General features: G+C 40.4%; 4 protein-coding genes across 4 annotated transcripts in view; 3 read left to right on the top strand and 1 right to left on the bottom strand.

The window, feature by feature from the left end:
- LOC133009719 (transcriptional enhancer factor TEF-3-like) overlaps positions 1 to 2,955 on the top strand; it is a gene marked incomplete at its 5' end in the record, with an annotated part of 31,040 nt that extends 28,085 nt beyond the window's left edge. Inside the window, one exon of the mRNA XM_061077256.1 lies at positions 1,994 to 2,955. Coding sequence (XP_060933239.1) covers positions 1,994 to 2,107 — 114 coding nt within the window. The remainder of the gene's footprint in view (positions 1 to 1,993) is intronic.
- Positions 2,956 to 6,461: 3,506 nt separating this feature from the next.
- Positions 6,462 to 8,759, top strand: LOC133008984 (MANSC domain-containing protein 4-like). Its single transcript, XM_061076378.1, has 3 exons — positions 6,462 to 6,681; positions 6,785 to 6,919; positions 7,918 to 8,759. Exons 1-3 carry the CDS (start codon positions 6,462 to 6,464, stop codon positions 8,757 to 8,759), a joined length of 1,197 nt encoding a protein of 398 aa, XP_060932361.1.
- Positions 8,760 to 9,556: 797 nt separating this feature from the next.
- On the bottom strand, positions 9,557 to 17,789 carry mrps35 (mitochondrial ribosomal protein S35). The gene is made up of 8 exons (XM_061076383.1): positions 17,641 to 17,789; positions 16,616 to 16,659; positions 16,126 to 16,293; positions 15,076 to 15,136; positions 14,789 to 14,928; positions 12,878 to 12,987; positions 12,557 to 12,626; positions 9,557 to 10,062 (listed from the first exon to the last, which is right to left on the bottom strand). Exons 1-8 carry the CDS (start codon positions 17,771 to 17,773, stop codon positions 9,793 to 9,795), a joined length of 996 nt encoding a protein of 331 aa, XP_060932366.1. The 5' UTR covers positions 17,774 to 17,789; the 3' UTR covers positions 9,557 to 9,792.
- A 4,869-nt stretch (positions 17,790 to 22,658) lies between these two features.
- The window catches only part of kcnq1.2 (potassium voltage-gated channel, KQT-like subfamily, member 1.2), a 174,181-nt gene continuing 170,308 nt past the window's right edge, over positions 22,659 to 26,531 (top strand). The window contains exon 1 of the mRNA XM_061076373.1: positions 22,659 to 23,116. Within this exon, the coding sequence (XP_060932356.1) occupies positions 22,659 to 23,116 (458 nt within the window). The remainder of the gene's footprint in view (positions 23,117 to 26,531) is intronic.

Below are 26,531 nucleotides of genomic sequence, written 5' to 3'. Positions count from 1 at the left end.
CCCCCTCTAAGGCACAACATGGGTCAAAAATGACCCGTATTGACTTTCAATGTTATTTCATGCACGGCTGAGTGTTTCTTTGCTATATTTTTGGAAATCTAATTATTTCATCATTTAATATTCAAAGTATTCATTAAATATCTTGTTTTTGATTACCACAAATCATTATTTTCATTTTATCTTTCATAATTTATGAACTAAAATAGTTTTTGTATTTTTAAATCAAGTTTACACACATGGGTCAAAAATGACCCGATGGAGTTTAAATTGTAAATATCTTTGCAATAAATTTATTTCATCATTCAGAATTTCAGTAATTCCTCAATTAACTTGTTTTTGATCATCACAAATTCTTATTTTCATTTGTCCTTTTCTACGTTTTTAATAAAAAACATTTTTGTATCACTACCCTTCCATGGGTCAAAAATGACCTGTATTCATTTCACATGTTATTTCATGCATGGCTGTGCTTCTTTGCTATATCTTTTAAAATCTATTGATTTAATCATTTAATATTTCAAAGTATTCATTAAAATATCTTGGTTTTGATTACCACAAATCATTATTTTCATTTTCTCTGTCTTAATTTTTGAACTAAAATAGTTTTTGTATTACTTCATCACGTTTACACACATGGGTCATAAATGACCCATGTATGCAAGTGTGAATTTGATAGGAACCTTTGATTTGTAAATGTTTGTAGTTAGGAACATGTTTACTGTGGACAACTTTTCACATGCCACACTTGTCAGAACTCCTTGTCAGAACTAAATCATGTTGACCTAGCTATCGTTAGCTAGTATTTACCTAGCTTCCATAAGCTAACATTAGCTAGCTAAAAGAGAATATGTTAACAGCTAGCTAATAATATTGGACATATTTATCTTTCCCACCAGTAGAGGGAAATAATGTTCAAATGTTATGTGAAGTTATCTTTTCACAAGATATCAAATATTTTCTTAGGTAAAACCATTGTAAAACAAGACTTACATGAATCAGATGTGCAAAAGCAGCCCGTTTAGTTCTGACAAGTAGTTCTGACAAGTGTGGCATGTGAAAAGTTGTCCACAGTAAACATGTTCCTAACTACAAACATTTACAAATCAAAGGTTCCTATCAAATTCACACTTGCATTCATGGGTCATTTTTGACCCATGTGTGTAAACTTGATGTAGTAATACAAAAACCATTTTAGTTCAAAAATTAAGACAGAGAAAATGAAAATAATGATTTGTGGTAATCAAAAACAAGATATTTTAATTAATACTTTGTAACATTAAATGATTAAATAAATAGATTTTAAAAGTTATAGCAAAGAAGCACAGCCATGCATGAAATAACATGTGAAATGAATACGGGTCATTTTTGACCCATGTTGTGCCTTAGAGGGGTAGTGATACAAAAATGATTTTTATTAAAAAAGTAAATAAGGACAAATAAAGAGAATAAAGAGTGTGTAATGATCAAAAACAAGTTAATTGAGGAATTCCTGGAATTCTGAATGATGAAATACATTTATTGCAAAGATATCTACAATTCAAACTCCATCGGGTCACTTTTGACCCATGTTGTGTATCAAAGGGTTAAACCCTTTAAAAAATTATGTTACAAAAACAGGGATTTTAACTACACTTCCTGTGTAAAATATCCAAATTTCATTCACAATGTTAGGATTTCACTGATCCTGCTGGATGGAGGTCTCTGTTAAAAGAACTATGTAAAAGTAGTTTAAAATCCTATATTCAAGCAATCTCCTAACGTTTCATGAGATGAGTTATTTTTATGTGACAAACTCAATCTCACGAGAGTTGATTTTCAGAGTCTTTTGACGTTTTGGATGCACAACACATACCTCAGTGGAACAGAGACAACATGAAATTGATATCAGTGGTAACGTTGCTGTATGTGTGTAGAAATTGCGGGTAGATTCAGGTCAGAGGATGGTATTTTCTATCCTGACATGACTGACCAGGATCTTGTGTTGTGTCCACAGGTGGTGACCAACAGAGACACACTGGAGACCCTGCTGTGCGTAGCCTACGTCTTTGAGGTGTCCACAAGTGAGCACGGCGCACAGCATCACATTTACAGGCTAGTGAAAGACTGACACAGTCGCACACAGTCGGACCTTACCTGCGACAGACCCACTGTAGCACCTCAGTGAGCAACAACACTAAACAATGGACTATACTTCCTCCGTGAGCTCACAGAGCTGAAACCTTACGACTCGGTCAGGAGCCCAGAGAGACGCCGGCCCACTGTCGACGTGCCCAGCAACACGACCTCTGCTGAGGAAGACGTGGGATTGGAAACTACGGAAGCTGAAGTGGGCTTTGTGGGAGAAAATAAACAGAAGAGGACCATGATACACTGTGGTCTCTGTGCCAAAGGAGCCAAACCTACAGCCAACAAGACCTGCATGAGAGAGTTGTCTTAGGTGGTGTTTTTCATCTCATCTTATTAGTGCTTGTTTTTTTGATTTTAGATTATTTTACACAGTGCTTGTGCAGAAAGGGGTTTGCTCCAGATGAGTCCGGCTGCCTCAGGATGCCACCTAGTGACTTAAATATGAATAACAATGGGGAATAGTTATATGGAATTAAACCGAGAATCCCTCCTTTGCACATCCATACAAATGTCACTGTTGTTTTGGTGCCAATCTTTTGTGTTATTTGAGGGTTTGAGTAATTATGTACAGTGCCACATCCATCTCCTCTACACAGAGTTATGAAAAGAAGAGGCTAAAAAAAGATTTAAAAGAGCTATTGTATTCACTTTGTTTGATGTTAAATGTTCTATGTTTCTTATATTGTCTTACTGTTTTTGATTGAGAGCTATCTGACAACAAAAAAAGGCACATAATAACACTGCTAACTTGAACCAGACCCTGGATCTGTAAACTGATTACAGAAGTTGTCTGTGACTGTAACTTGCCGTGAAGTGTCAGATATAAAATACAAGTGTTTCTTACGTAACTTCTTCCTGTTGCTGAGTTTTTGAAGTATGTGAAAACTGTTGGCACGCATGCAAATGTTTAGAAGGTTTATCTATATACATTTATTATATATAGCCTGTAAACAGAGCAAAGCTTTGAGGTTTTATGATACGTTCAAACATTTTGGCAGTCTTCAGGTTATATCACTAAGGTAACAGATGAGCTAATAATCACATAATAACTTAACATTATATCAAATGACCTTCGTCTGGGATCAAGAGCACAGACTTATCATTAGTTATAGTATGTAGAATTATATTTATGGTAGTAGTTTAGATGTTGGTTAACAGAAAGCCACATAATAATGCTTGAGAGGAGACAAATGTAAAAGAGACATATCAGTGTTCATACAGAAACTGCAATCTGGAATTTTAAGTGTGGTGTTGATGGGCATTTGTTTCCCACAATGCAATGCACAGTGGAAATAGCAAACCGATAATTGAGGACGTCAAACCAAACCAGAAGGTAAGCAGCCGGAAGAAGGTGTGTAGATATCTGCTGTTTTGATTATTCTGTGCAGTAACTCCGTTTATTAATAGATCACATAATGTCCAAAACATTTTTTAATAAATCGTTCAATCAACTTTTCCCAAAGTCTTAAAATTTCAGATTGCATTTGTTTAGTCGAATCAACAGCCCACAACTAAAAGATAATCAAATCAAATTGGTTCAGAAATCAAAATTCAGAAAAGAAGCTATAGAAAATCCTCACGTTTTTACAGATGCAAAAATAAATAACTTATTTACGTTAACGTTAACTTGGCTGGTGTTGTTGTAAAGTTACAGATTGATTCCTGTTTTGTCATACTGATTAAGTGGAAGTGACTATTGCCATCTGGTGGGTATTAGACAGTACTACACTCTTCCTTGGCAGTGAAACAGTGCAACTCTTCAGGCTGAGATAAGTAACAGAACATTGAGGACATGAAAACTACTTTGTGTTCTTGGTCTAGTTCTCATGTAATCCACCTGCGGCTGCTTCAAACCTGAGAATCCCACTTCTACAGGGACAAAAAGCTTTCAACTGGGAAATATTGCAGATGTTTGTTTCACTCTGCTGCTGGATATTGGTCTCATGATAAAGCTGCTGCCTATACAAAGAGACTAATGAGCCTTTTTAACAACCTTTGGTAATAACATTTTGAGAATATCTATTACAGAAATGGAATATAATAAATTAAACCTACACAAATAAGTATGTTCTTGCTGTCAATTTAAGACGATGAAATTCTATGATATCCTCTCAGTTTGATATCAGTACAAATCATTTCTATTGAAAACCATTTGTACAGAGTTGTTTTTCCCTTTAATTGCAGCCTACACCTTTCACTCCATAACTCTTTATCCCGAAAAGGTCCTGTGAAATCCCAGGTGGAAACTGGAGCGCGGCACTGGGAGGGAGAGACAAGCTCACAAAGGGAGAGAGAAACGATTCGGCAGAGGAAGCAAATCCAAAAGCAGGGTTGCAGACGGCTTATTGTGATAATCCCATTTGAAAGAATTCAGGCAGATTGCTACAATTATGGCAATCCACTCTCAGATGTCTGACCTCGCTGAGAACAGACAGGTGGTTTTCCCCTCCCACAGAGAACTGACGTTACAGGTATTTATAGACTAGTGTCCTACTGAAACTGGAGCACGTTTTACTCCAAAATGTAATGAGGCAAGGTTTAATAACCCTCACTCTGGAGGTTCATTGAAACAGCACCAACAGGAATCTCCACAGGTCTAAATGATCATTCGGTTGGGCACTGGTGCTGCACATTTACAGGAGGTCAACAGTGTGAGATTTGAGAGTAAAACTAAAAAAAACACTCGGTTCTCAATTTATTATGTTTTTTGAGAAGCATTTGAACATTTATGTTTCAATGACTTAGGGTTAGGTTAATGTGATCAACAAGATACAAGATACATTCATCCCACACACGTACTCATGCAAATAAGGGAAATTTGTCCTCTGCTTTTGACCCATCTGGTGAACACAGCAGGACACACAGAGCAGTGGGCAGCCATGCACAGTGCCCGGGGAGCAAGGTGCCTTGCTCAGGGGCACTAGACAGTGGGGTAGGGAGAGTCCTCTTAGACTTTTGAACAGATCCAGGTGTTGTCCATCCAGGTATGTTTTGTTGTTCCTCCGTGGAGTCGAACCAGAGACCTTCCAGTCTGATGCCTCCCAATTTTCTGCCCATAGTCCAAGTGGTATTATACTTTAGTCTGTAGTTTGTGTTGAGTGTATCTGTTGTTATATCCAGCCCAGTGACTCTGTATAAAGATGCTCCATACCTGTGGCTTACTATATTTGTATTTGCATGGATATTACTTACACAGGTTTATAGCTTTGTAGGTCTGTTGTGATATGTTTAACGATATATACTCAGGAACATACGCCTGCTCATTCAGGCTATTATGATGATTTATGAGGAGTCACAATTTGACATCAACAGCGCGAATTTATGGACCCAACACAAATGTATTGTGTCACCAAAATATTGGCTGCTGATGGCGTCTGAGTGTTGATGTGCATCCACAGCCACAGTCTTACATATGTATGATAACTGCACGGTCACAAGTAGGGTTGCAAAATTCCGGGAATATTCAAAGTGGTAAACTTCCATTGGAATTAACGGGAATATAAGGGAATTAACGGGAATATACGAGACATAATGGGAATAAACTGGAAATGTTGTGGGTAATTTATACTAATTGTTTTTACCTGGTCATAGCATTTGTTCTGTAGAATAAGATGAGAAAAAAGTTTGTAAAAAAACACTAATGCAATGCCAGAGATATAAATAGTTAGCCAAACAATTGGAATCGTCTGTAAAAATATTTTACAATTGCTAATATATTTTCCCCAGTAATATCATGGAAACTTACTGACTAGTCCTGCACACTACAGCAGGCCTCAATAGCCCTGCTGTAGTGAGCAGGATGCTGGGAATTATCTGTGCATGTGATGGAAGAATGCACAGTGGAGGGTTGCAATTCAACGTGCAGCGTGTGCTGCATTCCATACATCTTAAAAATAGAGTTTTGAATGATGTTTTTATCGCTCAGCTTTTAATTTCCGTTTTTTTTTGAAAATTCCCGAGCTTAACTTTCCGCCCTTTTGCAACCCTAGTCACAAGCCAAACAGTGTATAGTCTCAAAACAGGAGGTGGACATCGTTAAAGTGCAGCTAACTAATCTTCAAAAACTCTCAATGAACCTATATGTGATGCAAACATGTCAACACGGAGCAGAATCTCAGAGCAATAAAGTGCGCACCGCTGCAGCGTGGACACTTTACGCACGGCTGGGTCTCCTCCTCCAGGTGCCTAACTGTGACTCACCTGTATGAGCAACTGGTCCCAGTAACACCAGACCACACTGGCTCCACTTTCACACAGCAGCTGACCAGCCTCCCCAACATGTCGATGCTCTGCTCACATTGTCCTCTAACATGCTGTGACTCACATCGCGCGCAATGAACGTGGCATGGGGCTTGCTGACGGTTCTGAGCGTGGCGTGCCACACGGAGTCCAGGTGCTCGCCGACGTCTTATTATAAGAACTGCTGGATCCGACGCTTCCCGGGTATTTTCATCGACATCGAGGAGTCTCAGCGCAGAGGAGCGCAGCTGCTGGAGCACTACCAGGAGGAGACGGCGCTCAAATGCAGCCGCACCTGCTGCCTCACCAGAAACTGTGAGTATAACATTGGTGTTAGTTTCCCTTTTTTCCTTCATTTGTAACGGTATTGATCCTCCACACACTCTCCCCATCGTGATGAGCATCTGTCCTCCCACAGTCTCCTGTAATCTGGCCATATTCCACTATGATACTTCTCCAGAAAACGTGAACTGCTTCCACCTGCACTGTCCCACGCTGGAGAGCTGTATCCTGAGCCACGGGGGCAACGTTGTTCTGTACAATGTCACTAAAGGTGAGTTTGTTCAGTTGCTGATATTCAAATGTATCCGTTCATACAGCCTCCGTTTATTTAAGATCACTTCACCGTAAATGCAGGGGACTAAAACTGGTGCCTATAAAGAAAAGATACGTGTTTATATTTTTGACCATAAGATGCTAATTCCCCCCTTACACAACCTGTAGACTATCAGTAGCAGAAAGTAAGTTGTACATTTAATGGGGAACTTATAAGAACTATTTTTGAACTATACTTGTAGGCAACGTCCTATTTTCTGCCACTTTATATCCATTCCACAAGATATCAGATGGAAATACGTAACTTTTTTGATCTGCTCCTATTATGTAGCAGCTACAGTTATTTCTTACTTTGAAAATTATCAAAACATGGGCTCATGCTGTAAATATCTGTTGAAATACTTACCACTTTGACTAAGTACAGGAATTAACTCTCAAAAGCATCAGTAAAAATCCTACAATATATAATCGATCAAACAAATCAAATGCAATTCAGAGTGCTTTACAGGTGATTGACAAAACTTGAATTAAAAGGTTAAGAGTTAAATACTCAGCTGTAGAGACCAATGAATACAATATTAATAGAAACATTAAGGAAGCTAATATAAAATCTATTTAAAAAAAAAATGTAACTATACTACATACAAACGTAATAATGTACTGGTGCACTGATAGTGGTCAATTACTGTGCGATTGCATATACATTTACCTCTGATACTTGAAAGTACATTTTTCCACAAATACTTGTAGTTATGTAAGATTTTAACTGTAGTATTTTTGGCTGCAACATTGCTACGTTTTTAAAGAGGATGATCCGAATACTTGTTTTGCCACTCTGATCCACTAAAACTACTAATAGTAATTGTTTTAACATTTGTTTAAGTACATAACTACATTCTTAGGAGAGTAAAGTGGATTCATTTTGATAATGAAAATATTAAACATCTACATCTAGAAAAGGTAGTGTGTCAAAATAAAAACCTCTTCATGTCTTAGGGGTGGATCCTGACCTGTTGGTGTTTGGAAAGTACTTCACCTCCAATGTGCGTGTGTTGCCGCACCACTACAGTCGAGCCAACGTCTCTGAACCCCTGCCCTCAGACAAACGCCAGTTCATACACCCGCCCCCACCCCCACCCGCTGTCCTGCCTCTGACGCCTGCACCCATAGGTACACGGCCCACCACAGCACGTAGAGGGCTCACCACCACCACCACCACCACCACCACCCTGCGGAGCACCAGTCAGGCTACAGTGGCTCCCACAACAACAACCACACTGTCCTCCACTTCACCTGCTCTTATAACAGACCAGCAGAACCATGCGCAAACAACAGCCCCAACCACCTCCACCAATTATCCTGCACCCAGCTTTACTGCACCTCCTCCATCCATGACAGATGCCACCCTAAATCCTGAGATGACTTCTATCCTTTCCACCACTACTGCTCAGCCCTCTACATCCGCCCTTACCCAGCGTCACACCACCACTTCCTCTCGGTCGGCGACCAGCCCTCCAACCACCACAGGCCTTGTGGGCAACACAGAGAGCAAGGGCCCTCTGGGGAGGAACCACACTGCAGGCGGTGATGGAGGCCAAGGAGTCAGCGCAGAGGTCCCTTTGGAGGAGTTGGGACCTGGGTGGCACGTAGCTGCTCACACCTTACTGGTGGCGGTGGCCATCTGCATCACAGTGCTGCTGAGCTGCTGCTGCTCCATCCTGCTGGTGGGGAGCTGGAGGGCTCACAGGAGGAGGATGGGCCGCTATCGGACGTCATGGAGAGGGAGGAGAGGCTCCATGCGTCTGATTAAGTACGTGCTGGTCAGAGAGAGTTCCTGAGAGAGAACTCAGATTTCTGTTTTGTTTACAGTAAAGTATTGAGAGAATACATCCAGAACCAAGACATTTTATATAAGTTAAATTTGTACTATTACTTATTAGTTTTTGCATACTTGATTATTTAAAAACAATGAAGGCTTTATTTTAAGCAGATAGAGAAGGACATGTAGTTGCTGTAAGTTGAGGCTGTGAGGCTAATACTATGTATTTAAACTGAACTGGCAGGTAGTTTATGGCTTAGATTACCAAAATCATAGTTGTCATGATCTTTGGTTTCACTTTTAACCGAGTGACGCAAATTCAGCCGATGTATTCTACCACAGCAATTTGCCTTAAGCAAGATGATATGATGTACATTTGGCTGACCTATATTTCGATGCACTCCAGTGAGTTTTAACTGCTCGTGATGCCAAACCCTCGAGGACATTTGCCAGTTGATTAAACCGAGGGCACTTCCAGGCAGAAAAAACCCTGCTACAATTCAAAGTGTTGTTCGGATCGTCAGTGACTTGATGTTCTTTGTGGAGTTGAGTTTTTGCCTTTTGGCCTTCTGTGGTTAACCCTCCTGCCGCTGAGCGCATCTCAGTGGATTGGGTTTCTGCCGTCCTAGAAGGGTACGACCAGAGACCAACGCTCTTTAAGAAGGGTGCGGCACTTCTTAACAGCGTGCTGCTGAACGCATCCTTTCCCTTGGGGTCCCGCTCCTGAAGTTTGACTCAAGTTGGGCCACAAAGTGACGGACTGGGGCTTAAGCTTCACCCACCTTCCACATGAACTTCACAGAACAATCATCAGCATTAGCATTCATCACTTTTATTTTTGTAAGACGGACAGCATCCCTCACATGATTTGAATGTTCAGTCGAGAAATTAGGCTGAAATATCCTGATGTATAATGGAATAGTAATGATCTACTGTCATCTTTGTGTTACAGGTAGATGATGGAGTCTAAAATGTTTGGTTGATCCTGTCACAGGTTCCCTGTTGCCCTTGGTCACTGTTTCCATGTAAATTCACTATTAGATAAATCTGCATCACAGGTTGAATACTTTCTTGACGGCATCTTTGTACTGAAGCATGGTGATCTCGCTGTCTCCTTCATTCTTCAGCCTCTCGACCGAGTCCTTATACTCCTGCACCTCTCTTCTTCCCAGCAGTTGCTCTCGCACCTCCTCGCCCTCTCCTTCCCCGGCCACCTTCATGCGCACTAGCGTATCCAAGATATTCCTCTGGGACTGGCTGCCCTCCCAGCTGTATTCCTCCATGTCTGCCACAGTCTTCTCAGCCTCCCAGGCTTCTGTTTTCTGGAGAATGACAAAAACAGATCATCTTTTACCTTTTACATGCAGATAGACAATTTACCCAACTTGATTGAAAACGGTGTCGTCTGTAGCAGACATGCACTGAACTCAGACGAGTCTCCACAAATTATCTGGAGGGTACACTGTGAGTGTGAGAACACAGCAGGATATTGTCTGGAGGATACACTGTAAGTGTGTGGACATATTGATGACGTTTCTAACCTGCTACGGACGCAAAACTTAAAACCAGCTAAATGAATAGAAACATCACAGGATGGAAAAAAGGTGCCATACACAGAAGACGCAGATGAACATGTCAACTTGGAAAGACAAGATTCAAGAGCTTCGTTGATAAGTGCTGATGCTTTGCCTGAATGTTATGGACATTCTCCTGTTGATGTGAACACATCTGACCCGACAGTCACCTGCTGCGTTCTTTATAAGTGAAAGGCCAACTCCAAAATGGCAAAATGTCCAGACATTAATGTTTGAGGCTAAGGCCAGACCTCTAGTTGGGAACAATGTATGGCAACAGATGGTCCTTGGCCCACCTCTTCTTTGATGCTCCTCTCACAGAGATAGTATTTCTCCATATGTAGTGGTCTGTCCGCTGCCTGTCTTGCTAACATCACATTCCGTGCAGAACAACGGGCTCCATTGTGCAGCAGCTTAAAGAAGGGCAGAGGCTGAGCCCGAGCTCTGCTGCCCTCCAGGTGTTTGAGGTTAATGACCATCATTACCGCTATACATACTGTATCTGATCCGCATAACATCCTGTCTGGAGCCGAGTGAGTGAAGCGCTCAACACTTGGGTATAGATCAGTGGCTTCCTTTTGAAATAATGAAAACTGAGTATAGTTTTAGATCAAAACATGTGTTGTGCGACTTGCTGGAATAAAGGATCAGTGGTTAAAACATTTGATTTTGAGAGGGAAATGCCTCCATCACTAAGTATTTTAGTCTAAAGACATCTGATAACATGCCAGGAGACAAATTGTTGATTGACTTCATGTGCCTGCCAGATAACGTCTAGATTTTCAGAAAGGGAACGGTACAGGTGTTGGCCACGAAGGCACGACAGCAGATGCAGTGCCTCTAGTGGTAAATGTTTGTGCATGTTGGAGGCACCTTTGAGCAGTCAGCCGCAACGCTGGCCTGGATTAGAACGCACTGGATTTATCAGGGAAGGTCCATCTCCCTGAGTGGGGAGATAAAATCACCTCAGTGACTGCAAACAATTGGACTCTTTGTGGGCTAGCGTTACAACAGCTTCCACAAGCCTGCTGGACAAGGACTGTGCCTTCCATTGTGTGTCCGAAAGGGCAGCGGACAGTGTTCTGCCTCCTGGCTCGGACACCTTTACCAGTTGAAAGATTCTCTTTAAATGTGACTAAGCCATGACTGGAAACACTAAAGACAGAGGTTTCACTATATGTAATCTGGGTAGAGTCATTTTCTTTTATGTGGCTGGCTGCAATATTATGCGATCAGCGCCCACCTGATGACTAATGACCTGGTAGCAGATTTCTTTGGTTGATTTCTTCTCTGTGGGATTGTTCGGCCTAATGTAAATGAGTATCGGAGGCAACACCTGATAGGGAGGCTGTTTTCTACTCATCTGTGGGGAAATGACAACTGGACTATGCTGCTGTTTGCCATCCGTTTGCCCATTCAACTCTTGATACCGCTCCAATGGGCCTTTCAGATCTCAGAGCATGATGGACCAGAGTTCCCCTGGTAAAAGGTACAGTGCCATGGCACCAGCAGGAAGCAAATGTCAAAGATGAAGGAATGAAAAATAAAGAGCACTAATGCCAACTCTACCTTGTGAAATTACAGCTTGTCCATAAAAAAATCTCCACAATAAATGGACTGCATATATATAGTGCTTTTGTTGTCTTTTTATATCGACCACAGTTCTTATTCTACAAGTCACATTCACTTCAGGGGCAGTTGGGGGTACAGTGTCTTATTCAAGAACACTTTCGGCCACCATGCTGGTTAATGGATGACACACTGTACCTCTGGGGCCACATTGATTAATTACAATAAATTATATATATATACAAAACTCAAGCTGCAGTGTATGAGATCATGAGATTGGCCATTGTCCTGCACATGATCTCCTCAAAAGGGTACAATAAAGCTGTACAAGTACAAGTTAAGCCAGGGAGCAATAGACTTTTAAATGAATGGATACTTGTTGAAAGACGATGAAAGGTCGGTAAAGAAAAGGGGAGGCTGAGGAAAAGGCCACAGTCACAAGAGAACTTGGACGAAAGAGAACAGGTGTCACAGCTAACTCCTGGTGGATCTTTAAATGGTCTGGATCAAATAGTCCCACTTTTAGACTAAACCGACACTTAATGACTCGGGCAACTGCTGCAGGTTTAGAGAGGGACGGTTTTTCCCTCCCCGGTAATGGATGTGTCTGCTCGATGTTCAGTCAGAACAGAAACGTACAAAGAGAAAAAATGACCAAATCTTTCCTACTCACCCACGACTCGTGGTAAAGGACAGTCAGCAGGTATGTGGCATATTCCAAATTCTGTTTCCTCAGTGGACAGCTGGCAGATAGAGGGGAAGGAAAATACAATAGAAGACATAAGTATTTATTTTTTCACTTCAAGGTTTAGAGTTTTAAACTAGGGGATTTTATACGTCGATATTGAGCCATCACATGAACTTATTGTCTGATAGGTGCCTTTAGGAAAAGATCAAGATCAAGGCCAAAACATAGATGTTTTTAACTGCCCACAGAAATCCAGGATCGCTCAGGCTCTTTAATGAACTTTATATTGAAGGAAGCAGTGTTTACCTGTCAGTTGAGATGGTGAGCACGTCAGAGGCTTTGCAGTATCTCTTCCCAACAAGTTTGAGCATTTTCTTGCGTGCGTGGTCGTCGAGATTCAAACTGGACATCTTTATCTGTGAAGGAAATGACATGAGAATTATAATTTGATTATAAAGGCAAGCGTCTTCGGGATGGACACATTATCAGGATGTAAAGATAACACGAGACAAGATTCATGCAGAAGTGACTTAATTCTGAACTGTCCCTTTTGGCTGTATCTCACAGTATCTCTTACATACACAATCAATAAAATGGATTTTATATTTGTAACCACTGGTGGGGTGCCCTTTCAAAACGTGCTTGTTATCTCAAATTTCTTTGATGGATATTTTATTCAATAATCATCTAATTTCCACATTGCTTCTATATTACATCAATAATGAAAATAGAGCCACAACAAAAATGTTACCAAAAACCTTGCACTGTGACACATCAACTATATCTACAATCTATTTTTATTCGAGTAACTGTGGGATCGGCAAAAGATGCAAAAGTGTTGTACTCAAGTCTCTTCATATACTTATTGCACATGAAATCTAGGCATTCCGTGCTGTGGTCCGGAACAAGCCCTAAGCCCCTTGCAGATACCATACATGCAAAACAGATTATGCCATGATTACATTGTTTGTAATGGCTTTGACTTATATAATGTATAAAATGCAACACAATGCTTTTGTAGTTAATGCAATGTATATTTGTGCATGTTTTCCGTCCTCTAAGCTTTGTGCTCTGACAACACAGCAGTGGTAGTGTAGAGGTGGACAGACAGTAGAGTTAAAGTCTGCTGTGTTTTTTCTGGGTCAAACCTGACACCATCTAAATCAATGATCCTAACAACTAAAGGAAACAATCAATTTTTATTAAAATGTAACTAGAAGTTTGTTCCGCTTATTGACCTGTGTCAGATTTACTCTTCAGACTCCAATCTATTTTTCAGTCTAATCCACAAGGATTAATGTCTGAATAGTTCGTACTTCCTACTTTACTAATTTAATCTAAGGCAGTGTGTCAGTGCAGCAGATGGCTGCTGATTAATGATACAAATTACACATTTTCTATTAATTCATGTAAACATGCAGATCCAAGAAATTAAAACAGAATTCAAATTCACTCATTGAAAACCTAATAGGCAACATAGAATAAAATAAAACAGAAACAAATTTGTTTGCTGGAAAAGGGACTTTTCAGCCACTATGGAAATTGTTTTGACCTTTATAATACAAAATAAATAAGGATAACACCGTGTTTTTAACTCTTGTGTTATTTGATGACCTTGACTAAATTCTTTCACGGTACTTGAATGCATCATTTCCCAACAGACTGTGGTTTTAACATGTCCCTATGTGTTTACATGCATGGCTCTGGTCTGTGAGGGAGACCGCATCTCTATGGATTATTGGTGATGGGGGGGGGGGGGATTAAAAGAAATATTAAAAATGTCTCAACAAATGTGTCAAAGTTCAAATGTTTGGTTTCATTATTCTGTGAAAATATCAAGTTGGAAACAAAAGAAGAAGAAAATTCCTTAAAAAAAACAAGCAGCTACAACCATTACAACAACACCAAAAGTCTCAGAACATGCTTATATGTAAAATAATTCTCTCCGACTAAGCTCTTGTCATCATGGCATTATTTCTAAGGTTTAAGGTCAATGGACAATGGGTGTCTCTCTAGATAAGTAACAGGGACATTATGTCAGATGGTGATTATACATCCCTGTAAATCTCTAATCTCATTTTACATGTCTGGTTTCTCCATACTTGGCTTCCTCTATATTTACAAAACCCTGTATAAATCCAATATCCTTGAGAAATAAATAAAACATTTATACAGGTGGTGTAAAAACAACCAGCAAACTTTTTAAAAATAACTCACTTTGAGATGAACAATGCGAGCTGCAGGGTTTCTAACCGTCAGACCAGCAGACAGGTAGTCTGTGCTTTCCACCTTAACAGGGAAGTGCTCGTCACATTTGGCGTCTGTGTCCAAGGCCGACGGCCACTCGGTACAGAACGCTGATGAGAGAGAGACAGTTTGACACAGTTTATGAAGCTTATACACTTGTTTTAAAGTAAATAATCGTATATATATTCTAACTGCTTCTGACCAGTGCAATAAATTAAGAAATATTTTTTCTCAATACAGTTAAATGAGCAACTTACGTTTCAGAGCTTCACAATGTTTCTTGATGGCCGCTGGTGTCAAATGCAGAAAGTTGGGTATCTGAAAGAGATTATGAAAAAGAGGTTTTGTGATGTTAAAATGCAAAACTATTCACGTCATGAAAACTAAAATATTAAAGACATTTTAAAATCTTAGAATCAATTTTATAAAGCAAAATGGTCTTGCTATGGTCTAAATATTGAGTTTCAAAAAGAACTGCTTTTCAGTGACTTGGTAAACAAAGTGGAGAACAAAATTGATCTTTTTCATCTTTTTAGTAGATATTATATAACACAGTTATATCATATGTTCTATACCAACATTGAGATATACTTCACATAGCTGACACTACAGGCTTAACATCTATAACGTATGACTTAAAACATAACACAGATTAATGTGAGGAAATAGATGTGGGGATGAGCAGTAGTGTGGCCCTTCGTGGCAGAGCGAGAGATTGATATCAATGGTGTCACACTGCACGGCAGAGTTCCAGCTGTGGCCGGTGAAAGTAGCGGATCTGCAAGTGGCTCAGGTCCAGATGGAGCAGCTGGTGTCTGGACACAGCAGCTCAGTAATCCGGGCACAGAAACAGGGCCATCAGAGCCATGCAGCACAGGGAGAAGAGCTCAGCTGCAGGAGCCACCGGCCTGTTACTTTAACTCAGCTGGACATAGTGAATACAAATAGGTAAATGCTAAGATGCACAGATATTTGACATAATCCGTTTTCGGACATGGGCTGAAAAGCAGTAGGACATTGTTTTGGTCGGATGCGTTAACCACAACAACAAAAATGTTGGAACATTCAGGCGCGGGATGGTGCCGTGGTAGAGCATGGACGCAGGACATTACGTAGAAATTCATCTGTGAAAATCACATGTTTTCTTGTTTACAGCACCTCAACCATCACCATTAAGACATATCACCAAAAAAAGTATCATATACCTTGTATATTTTAAATTTGATTTTGTTTTCTACACAGAGAGCACCTCTTTCTTGTCTTGAGATGATTACATTACGGTCTGGTGTACAGTAAAGATGGCTGACCTTGATGAGCTCCAGGTTGCCTTTCTTCTCTGGAGGAACGCCTCTCTTCACGGGGTAGCCCATCCTCACAGGCAGGGGAACAGTGTTGGATCTGAAGGGCGTAGCTGATGGATAAACTGCAGTCCAGTCCTGATCCACCGACATCTTCTCTGTCCTGGGCTCCCCGGCCTGATGCCCCACAGCACAGATTACATAGATAAGCCTCATGACAACTATATTCATCATATCACGATACCATTATAATCATCTTGCCAAGGGATTTCATTCAATTTCATATTTATTTTCCACATATTAACTACATACATTTCAAATTGTTTTAAAGTTTTACCATTTATAATGTTTTCTTTGGTTTTGATCTGTACTTTTATGATTTTTTATGATTTTTCTGTGTTTCTACGATGATACACTATACAAATAAATTCACGTCGCTAAATATGTCAAACATGCATTCTTTTTGTTAGATTCAACATTGAAAAACAGACACACTTACTTCTCTCCTGGGTTTTCTGACAAAGGGTCCTTTACCGCCTCTGTCTGGAGGACAAACAATTAGATTTCCAGTTTAGCAACACACTCAGTTTCATTACTGTGAAACAGTCCAAAGAGTAACACAGTAACAGTAATACACCTTTTGCTCAGGATTCTCTTTGTAATTATTTGTATTTACAACAATACACTCACTCAATCACAGAGTAAGCTTGATGCGTATGACAGGTGTATTCTACAATTTGAAGTAATGTTGGCTTTTCTAAGCTCATTGGTGTTATGTATATGGTAAATTGGAGCTGGAAGATAACTTGTTTAGTCTTATTGTCATTAAGTCTTTTCACACAAATTTGCCAAGTATCCCCTTAATGCAGCTTTAACATTACACTAAAATTAGGTGATGCTTTTATCCAAAGCAACTTCCAATAAGTGCATTCAACCATGAGGGTAAACACCCAGAACAGCAGGAATCAAGTAAGTCAAATTTACTTCAAAAAAAGACAAACAAGTGATACAAGTAGGTGTCATATAAGTGCTACTTAACTTAATTTATGAGCTTTTTAATCAGCATGTGTTGTCTAACTATAGACACAACAGACAAGTCCATGCCACATTGAGGTTTAAAACCTGCAATGGACCTTTCTGACTATTTTCTGACCATATACACACATGAGATTGCCCCCTTCTCTAGAGACTATGCCTCGGTTGATGTGTTTCTGTAATAATACATTATATAGAACTCTAAATTTAACAGAAAGCAGATTTGATCTCATCCAGGTTAATCAACCTTTATTTTGGTGATCGGTTGACTACGTTGAGTTCAGCCAGATGATGTAATGATGGACCAGTGGAAACATGCAGGAGACTGGTCACTGCAGTTATTTTTCCTGTACATGTACATGTTACAGAGGACAGCAGGCAGCTGCCCAGCAGACCTTGGTGACAGCCTGACAGCACCTCCTCCAGGTAGCTTAGCATGTAGCCTGTGAATTAGCGTCAGCCTCCGTGTGTAGCCACAGTACAACTCACCTCTGTTTCCAGCAGCACGGTTTACAGACGGAGCCGTAGAGTACGTGACTCTGTTCAGAGTTCCCTGAAGTCCAGGTCCACGGACATGAGCTCTAGCTAAGCACAGAAATACTTTACTACTGTGAGAAGCCATGTTTCCCCAATGACTACGGCCACCAGCGAGGGGACAAACACAGAGAACGCGAAGGGTTTAATTTAAAGTGTGTGTTTAGCGCCTCCTACAGGTAAAACATATTGTGGAGATAGAGCTCATGGATTGGCAACAGTGAAAAGTAAAGGCGGGAACTGTACAGATCTCCAGGGGCCTCGGATCTCCAGGGCCCCAAAACCTCAAGTTTACTCCAGTCATGTTGGTCTTTAAATAGCTCATCTATCTTGTAGTGACAAGACATGAACCATCTTAGGGTAAAGTGGTGTATATTATCTATTTAGTTTATATGGTTGGTTAATAAAACATTGTTATTATTATTTAGTTTTAATGGATTTATTATTTTCAATAAGTTAGGTTGTATAATCCCATCAGAGAAATTATCAACTCTTTTTGTGTTACCATTTTTCCATATATAAAGATTCAAATGTTATCAAAATTTGTGGCATAAATAATGTTCTGTTCCTTCATAATATAGATAAACTACTATATTAAAATTAACAGAGGGAGTTATGTGAGTGAATGTTAATCCAACCTCCTGATACATGATTGGATAGCATGCAGGCTGAATACGTTAATAAAAAACATAAAATACAAAATATTTGTTGAAGAATGAATGGCAGCAATCCCTTCTCCATCTGTATGTCCAGTGGTGAATTCTCTCCATCCACGTGTGAGCAGCTTCTCTCTGTCCGCCAGCTGCTGAGGGCTAGAAACATGTGGTGCATTCGGGTACCCTCGTAAAATATCACTTTGACAATACAAACAAACAGTGCCCTGTGGCGACAGCCTGTCACATGGAAACACACCCACCAAAACGTAACAGAGAGATATAAGCATGGTCTTGTTTTCAGTTGGAACCGGTTTGAACACAGTTGAAAGTTGACGTTTTCTGCGATTTTATTCTACTGATTGTTCACACTACTAGAGTTCACTACATACTTTCTTTTTTTAAATGGCATGAACTGATCCTATTGAATAAAAGAGAAGAGTCTACATGTGGGTAAGTTTGCATGGACGAGAAGTTTGTCATTTGTGTTTTTGTGTTATGGTTGGCCAGCAGCCATCTTCTAGAAAATCTTGCCAGCATGTTTTTAATAGGGGTAAAAAGAGTTGTTTACTCTTGTCAAGTACACGAATAGACACATATACAATTTTCTTTAGTTACACACCCATGTGGCCCTTGTTGTGACATTACACATGTTCAGACACAGTAAGAAGAAAAACAATACCAAGGTGAACAGCTGGATTAACCTGTTAGGGGTCCCTGGGCCTTTGACCTTTGACTTGACTCCAGGTGTCTATCAATGACTAAACACAACTTTATTTCTAATATAATATAAGATCCAAAAGTCTAGGTTATGTCACATATAATATAATATAAAGTAATATCTGTCCTGAAATGCACACTCCCTGGATCCTTAATAATTATTTGATTTACCCAATATACATTTTTGAATGACCAAATTTTTGGCCTTTTTTTATACAAAGTAAATATCCAATAACCTTAAGAATTGGGATGTGGCATAGAAATAATTCACATTTTTTATCACATTTAATTTATTATACATTATATATCATATTTAGAATGATAGACCGAATCAGAGTTTATGGTATGTGTACACATACAAGGAATTGGTCTTCATTTTAGCATGCTCTCAGTGTCCTAACACATAGAGAGGGAGGTGAACCAAAAAGTAAAGAGCAAATAAGTTGAACATATAAATACAGGATTTATATGCATACATTTGACGGATATGAACATTTTATTATATATATATATATATATATATATATATATATATAGACTATGTATAATATATTATTATCAGCTTTCAGGATTTGTATTGATTTATGTGTTCATCAGAATGGTGGCCTGTGGGAAGAAATATACACACGTTACTACATATCCATCCATCCATCCATCCATCCATCCATCCATCCGTCCGTCCGTCCATCCATCCATCCATCCATCCCTCAATTCGTCCACTTTTCCACGCGACCTGAACGCATCACGTGTGCTGGCCCGGGCAGTGATGCTCCTCACAGACTCAGGATCTGCAAGCTGCTGCCACAGCTGCTCTCTCTATGTTACCTGTGTTTTCTAGTGCTGGGAGATAACTCAAATTTATTTATGACTGTAAATGTTCTCTTAGAAAGATTAGAAGTAAGAGGAACTTGTTGCCTGGCCTCAGGGATTATTGTACATTGTGTGTTTACCGCCGATGACAGCTTGAGAAGCGCATTTGGAGTTAAAGGTAAGATGTTTGACATTGCAGTTTGTTGTGCGTTTCTCTGACGTCTAAGCCTGGAACGAAAGCGCATCATCGATGCAAATATTGACTCAACTTTTGCTTGATGATGCAGCTTCATATAACAGACTCTAACCTGTGCGTGCTTTTGGGGGTTTTGGACTGATTTCACTCAGTTAAGTTCTGGAAAAAGAAGCCAGATGCTGTTAATTTTATTTGTCACGTAATTCGTGTTCCATGGTGCTGAGGTCGGTTCAGTTGAACGGAAAGTCGCACAAGTCTGTAACCGTAGAGTCCTGCCCCCTGCAGTGCAGCAGCCTGTGCATGATGTGCGACACTTCATTGTGTGAGCAGCTTTACAGCTCGAAACTCTATCTTCGGGGGAGACAGCATTGCATGTGGCTGCTGTCATCAGTTTCCACACAGCTGAGGACAGACAGGAACGGGGGGCGGCTGCTGCTTACAAGTAGTCCTCCTCTCTAGTCCCATGATGACCTTTTTCCGATCCATTTAGGTGACATCCGGCCATCTATCACCTCCATCACTCTACCTGGCACAGGGAGCAACATGCTTACCTTTGATACACTTATTAATAAGACATACTGTAAGTCCCAGAGTAATTAAGGGGCTTGAACCTGACATTTAAAACTGTCCTTCCGTCCAGACTAGTTCATATTACATGGAATATTTCTGGATGTGTTCGTGATTTGCACCATTTGCACAGTAAACAACTCGTTTCTACTGTATTCTGTCTTAGGAGGTATATCAATAATAAGTGAACTGATCACCTGAACTCACTGACAATCCTTTTAAAACTGCTTGACTTTATGCTCTGACTGTAAATAACAAAAACAACATCGACAACAACAACAACAACAACAACAACAACAACAACAATAATAATAATAATAATAATAATAAGTGAAACTAGAAGGGCACTTGTTAACTTGCAGTCCCCTTTCACAATGAAAACATCCTATTTCACAATGTTAAAGAGAGAGAAAATCCTGGTTACGCGCCACAATTTAATGGGTTCCTGAGGATGGAAATCCATTCAGTCATTTTTGAGCAGTTTTACTTACAATTACATTAAGAAACCAACAAACAAACAGGGAGGCGTAAAAAACTAAACCTCCTATAGGCTGGCAAACATATACTGGATTCAATTTCTTTGAATATTGTCAGAGTGCCTGCTGTGCATTTGCTTCACCTTCCCTACCTGGGACGGACATCAGGCCGGATTTGACATCCATCAGGGACGATGTAGCTAGAAAATCCTCGTGTGGAGATGGACTTGTGTTGCTGACCTGTCGCTGCAACATTAACTGAAGCATGATTCTGTTCTGGGAATGTTATGTAGCTGTAGCTGTTTTTATTATGTTCACAGGTCACAGTGTAATAGCTCATAACACACTAGAAGTAGGACTGTTATACAATGAAAAGCCCTAATTGGCATCTGAGAGCAAAGAACAACAGGTCACTGATCCATGTAGAGGATCATTTCAAAAGTATCACGCTGAGGGAATCGTCTTTAGTATTAGTCAGATTCTAATCTGGTGACAGTTGTGATGTAAGTTTTATCTTTTCTGCATTGTCCCGAATGTCTATGGACATGCCGCAGAGTTAAAATGTTTTCATTTTCTGCATTTAGATCGTTTAATAAAGAGTCAACCATTTCCAATAACAGTGACTATGACAAAGCTTTCTTATTTCAATTTCTGCTTTTTACTGCAAAAATAATTTTGAAAAAAAGCATCAAAACACAACACAACTATAATTTTAACCTGTCCCACTACAGTTTCATAATGAACCAACAATCTTCTTACACTTCTCATAATAACCAAAAAGATCTCTAACATTGTGTTTTGCTCCATTGTTGAATTGTATACCTGTGTGCACTCCTATCTGTGGCACTAGTTGTTGCTTGCTCACTTACGGAATTATCCATAAAGTTTTTACTGTCAGCGCAGACAGCTGAAGTTGTGCATGTACCTGTACTGGCATGCAATGCAGTTCTCTCACTTGCAAAAATCTTGATTTGATCCCTTGGAATCTGTTGAACGTGAGAGCGATCTTCATACCCCAGCTACCACCCTAGACTGAATTCTTTCTGTGGGAAACACTACAAAGAAAGTAAACAAATATTCCCGCCCATTTAATTAGACCCGCTCCATAAATGTAACGAGAGCTTCCTTGGGCCATGTCCCACCCCTCCACAGAGTTTTCATGGAAATGTGTTCAGTAGTTTTTGCTTAATCCTGCTAACTAACATACAAACAAACAATGATGAAAACACAACCTACTAGGTAATGAATTATTATAATGGTTCAGAAAACTTTGTGTCTACGTCGTGTTCTTTATAGCCAATGTTAAAGTGTCACTGTTAGATGGGAAGGCTTGTTGTCAGTCTCTCCTTGACTCATTTCACCTCTTTCCTGGCAGGTATGGACACACATGCAGCTCAGCACTGAGAGCTTGTGTCTGCAGCCGGTAGCTGGCCATGCCGAGCTCCGTGTCTAATCCCGCGGGGCTCTACCCTACTTCCTAGGACCTTGGTCAGAACCTCAACAACCGTCCAGGACTCTCAGGCCTCCCTTGACCAACCCCAACCGGGCAACATGGGGGAGAAACGGGCGCCCTCCTTCCACATGACATGCCACGTGCAGCGCGACTATGGCAGCAGGATGGGGAGCTCCTTCATAAGTTGCAGTCCCAATGGATACGCCAGCAACAGCCTCAGCTTCGACCAGGATATGGACACTGCCCTCACAGCCATGACGGGCACTACTGCCGAACGGGCTCCTGAACCTGGCAGAAGCCACTTTTCTCCTGTTTCGCGGGAACTGGACCCCACATCGGTGAATAATGGAGCAGACACAAAGGACCCAGCGTTACAGATGATGCTCGGCCTGCCCTCGACCACCTCTGTCCCACCACCTCTCCCTCGTTCGAGTTGGATGCATCATCACCAAAAGAAGTTCCAGAACCCGTACATCAATACTAGCATGCAGGGGGACGTTTACAACTTCCTAGAGAGACCTGCTGGACTGAAATGCTTCCTCTACCACTTCCTTGTGTGAGTACCTGTCTGGTTCAGTGTTTAATGATTTCAGTGCAGACTTCAGGTCAGTTTGGGAGCAGGGCAGAATTAGAGGACATGCGGACACAGCGCCATAGAGGTTGACAAGATGATGCTAAGAACATTGGGCTGAATTATAGTGAATACACGCAATTAGGAGCGCTAGGGCAAAACTGTCTCTGTCAACACAATGCAAAAGAACCCTCAAAAAAGACCAAATTGAAAAATAAACAAAAACCTTTTAAGAGATCTGATGCATACATGTACAAACTATAAGAAAATAAGTCACTCCTACTCCACTTCTACTCCTGATGATTTAACTTTCATATCAGCACTAAAAGCTGTTCAAAATTCAGCAAAACAAGTTGAGTATCTGTCTCAGGGGACACTGGCCTGAGCGGTGTCTCTTCCTCAGCTCCAGGCCCTCTCTCGTTAATTACATCTAGTGCAGCTCCCTCTAGTATTAGGTTCTGGTTCCCACTAACCAAAGAAGAGGTGTGTGTGGCTGCCGTCTGCCCATGTTTTAGCCCAACAAAAGCCGGTCAGTGTGATCTGGTCAACCACACCTCTGGCCCTGATGAGCTCAGGCTCCTCTCTGGTCTTCCTTACTGTTAACTAATCAGCCGCCTCATGCATGAAACATGGGGCTGCCTTCTCGATGCTGCTAACCTGACCTGCCCAGCAGCACACTGACCCCCAGTTAAGACATAACCCACACCACTCATGTTATTAACCGCCTCTTTAGAACACTGTCTCTCCTTTGTTGGCGTTCATATGTTTGGACCGTGTGTTTAAGCATGATTTTATGATCACGTGAATTGTATTCTCGAGTGGGTTGGCCCTCTTTGTCCACCAGGAGGCTGGGACATTGGTGAACTTTTATTTATAAGGCCATGCTTGGGCTACTGCCATCATATATTTGTAATTTAATCACACAGAAAAGTGTTGCTTCTTACAGTCTGCGCTCAAACAATCAGATGCTTTTGTTAGTTCCATTGGCCCGCACTGAATCAGGAAAAAGGGCATTCGTCCACTCTGCTCCCACCACATGGAACTGGCTGCAAAAAGATTTTAAATTAACCGAAATGATTTCTTTGAACGCTTTTAAATCTACGATGAGATCATTTCAGACCACTTCTTTTACTTGCAGATGTTTTTTATGAATTTTAATTTATTTGTAACTGTTTTTTATCATTTTAATTTCTGTTTATATGTTGTGAGTGTAATATTGTGAGTGTACATAAGTTATTTGTTGCTGCCTCTTGGCCAGGACTCCCTCGAAAAAGAGGTTTTTAATCTCAATGGGACTTTCCTGGTTAAATAAAGGTCAAATAAAAAAAATGATGGGGAAAACTGTGCTACAGTATAGTATGGTATATATTGAGTTTTATTCAGTAGAAATCAAGTAATTTATACAGCATGTTTCATTTTACTTCATTTAAATATTCCGGAAAATGAATAAGTAAGGAATGTATGTATAGGTGAAATAATAAACACTAAATAATGGTTAAAACCTAAAGATTATATCCTACCAGTTTATTCATGGATAGCGATTTCTTAATATCTAAGTAATATATTAGAAATCAAAGGTAAATAGAAACCTTAATACTACCCTGTGCCACTGTAGCTTTCCAGTCAAATAGGTTTAGCACATTGAATATCAAAGATATGAAAATGTTTATCATAGTAAATTCATACAGACATCACTGTCTGGGACAATAAAATGATGATGGAAAGATTAAAATATTTAATTTATGGGAAAAACAATTGTCCTGCAATAAGTGCGTCACGGCAGAGAATACCCCTGAACATGTGACTAAAGCATCTTTCATGATCTCTGAAGTGTCCCACAGTTTAATCCCAGATGTCATAGTAAGCCGTCAGCACATGGATTTGGACCAGATTAGATGAAAATATGAATGATAATAATAGAAGTTCATTCGAAAGGCCTCCACTGAACTCTGTTTGCATTCAGCTGAATCACACATTGAGTCAAAGCAGATTTGTTGCCTTTCAATTTGTAGATTGTGACAGAATGAATACTACAAAACTCAGTGTTTTAAGGAATTATTCAGCTGTGCCTCGCCCCTGCACCCACAGTGGCTCCACATTCGCCTGTTGAGTTTGGTTAAAATCAATGTGTTGAGTGTAGATATGGTGTAAAGTCAGTGAATTTAAGAATCCAATGCAAATCAAACAGCAGCAGAGTCAGATAGAGCAGCGGAATGCAAGTTGTGTGTGTGTGTGTGTGTGTCTGTATTGCTGCAGGTGTATGAACACATTCTAAACTGCATCATTAATCAGCTGAGAGGCAGACGCCATATACCATGTTGTGTCTCAGTTGACCTCAGACAGGGACACTGCTGTAAATAATCACAATAATGCAAAACAAACTCTGAAGGGTCTTGTTCCTCGCAAATCCCCCATCATAGAAACACACTGATCCCCCTCTAGTGCTATGGCTCAGTTGCATTCATCTGATTTAATGAATCAAATACGTCAGCCATTAAAAGTAACAGATACGGCCAACATGTTTGAGCCGAGTCTGCTTGACGTTGTGCATGAAGAGCTGCAGAATGAGTGTCTCTCATTAAAATCCTACCTTTGACAGTCACAGGTGAATGGAAACAGAGATTGTGTTTTTGTGCCTCACATTGCTGATCCAATCTGTCCCAGCAGTAATTGAGGCTCTAATGTTCCCCCATCACAGAGAAAGGAGAACCCGAGCCTTTTCCTTCATTTAATATTAAACCCCTCTGACTGATCCCCGCTGACTCTCCTTTAAGTAACTCTTACTTGGCAATTGCTGGTGGTCATCTCTTTCCCTGGCCTCTTTAGAGATTGGCAGGGGAGAAGGGACGGATAAAGGCAGCGCTCATGACAGCCTTAATTGGCCTGCTCTGTGTTAGGCTAGGGTGACACATACACACACACACACACACACACACACACACACACACACACACACACACACACACACACACACACACACACACACACACACGCAATTTAAACCTATAACCTTAATCACTGATTTGAAAAAATCAGCTTTTTTCACTTTAACGAATGCAATCACAGTTGCAGGTATAGTAGGTAAAGCTTTATATTATTAAGTTATCTTCAAGGAACATTCTCCATCCTATAAAAACCCTGGATGGTTGATAAAAAAATGCATATGTATATTAAGTGTCACAAACATTAAAGCACATATACCACACTAATGACGACAGAGTTAAATAGATGGGATCGAAATCCCTTGGCCTCGGTACAGCATACGTGGACATGTGTCCGAAAAGGGTCTTATGCAATGGCTTGCCGACTCACCAGCCCACAGACAACCCGGGGCCATGATCGCCTTCACGTTTGGGCCGCTCCCTCTGAGTCTTTTACATAACCGAAGCGAATGAACATT

Source organism: Limanda limanda, chromosome 8, assembly GCF_963576545.1.
Source record: "Limanda limanda chromosome 8, fLimLim1.1, whole genome shotgun sequence".
NCBI classification, from domain to species: domain Eukaryota; kingdom Metazoa; phylum Chordata; class Actinopteri; order Pleuronectiformes; family Pleuronectidae; genus Limanda; species Limanda limanda.
Note: the sequence above shows the minus strand (reverse complement) of the source record. Positions and strands in the feature narration are given on the sequence as shown.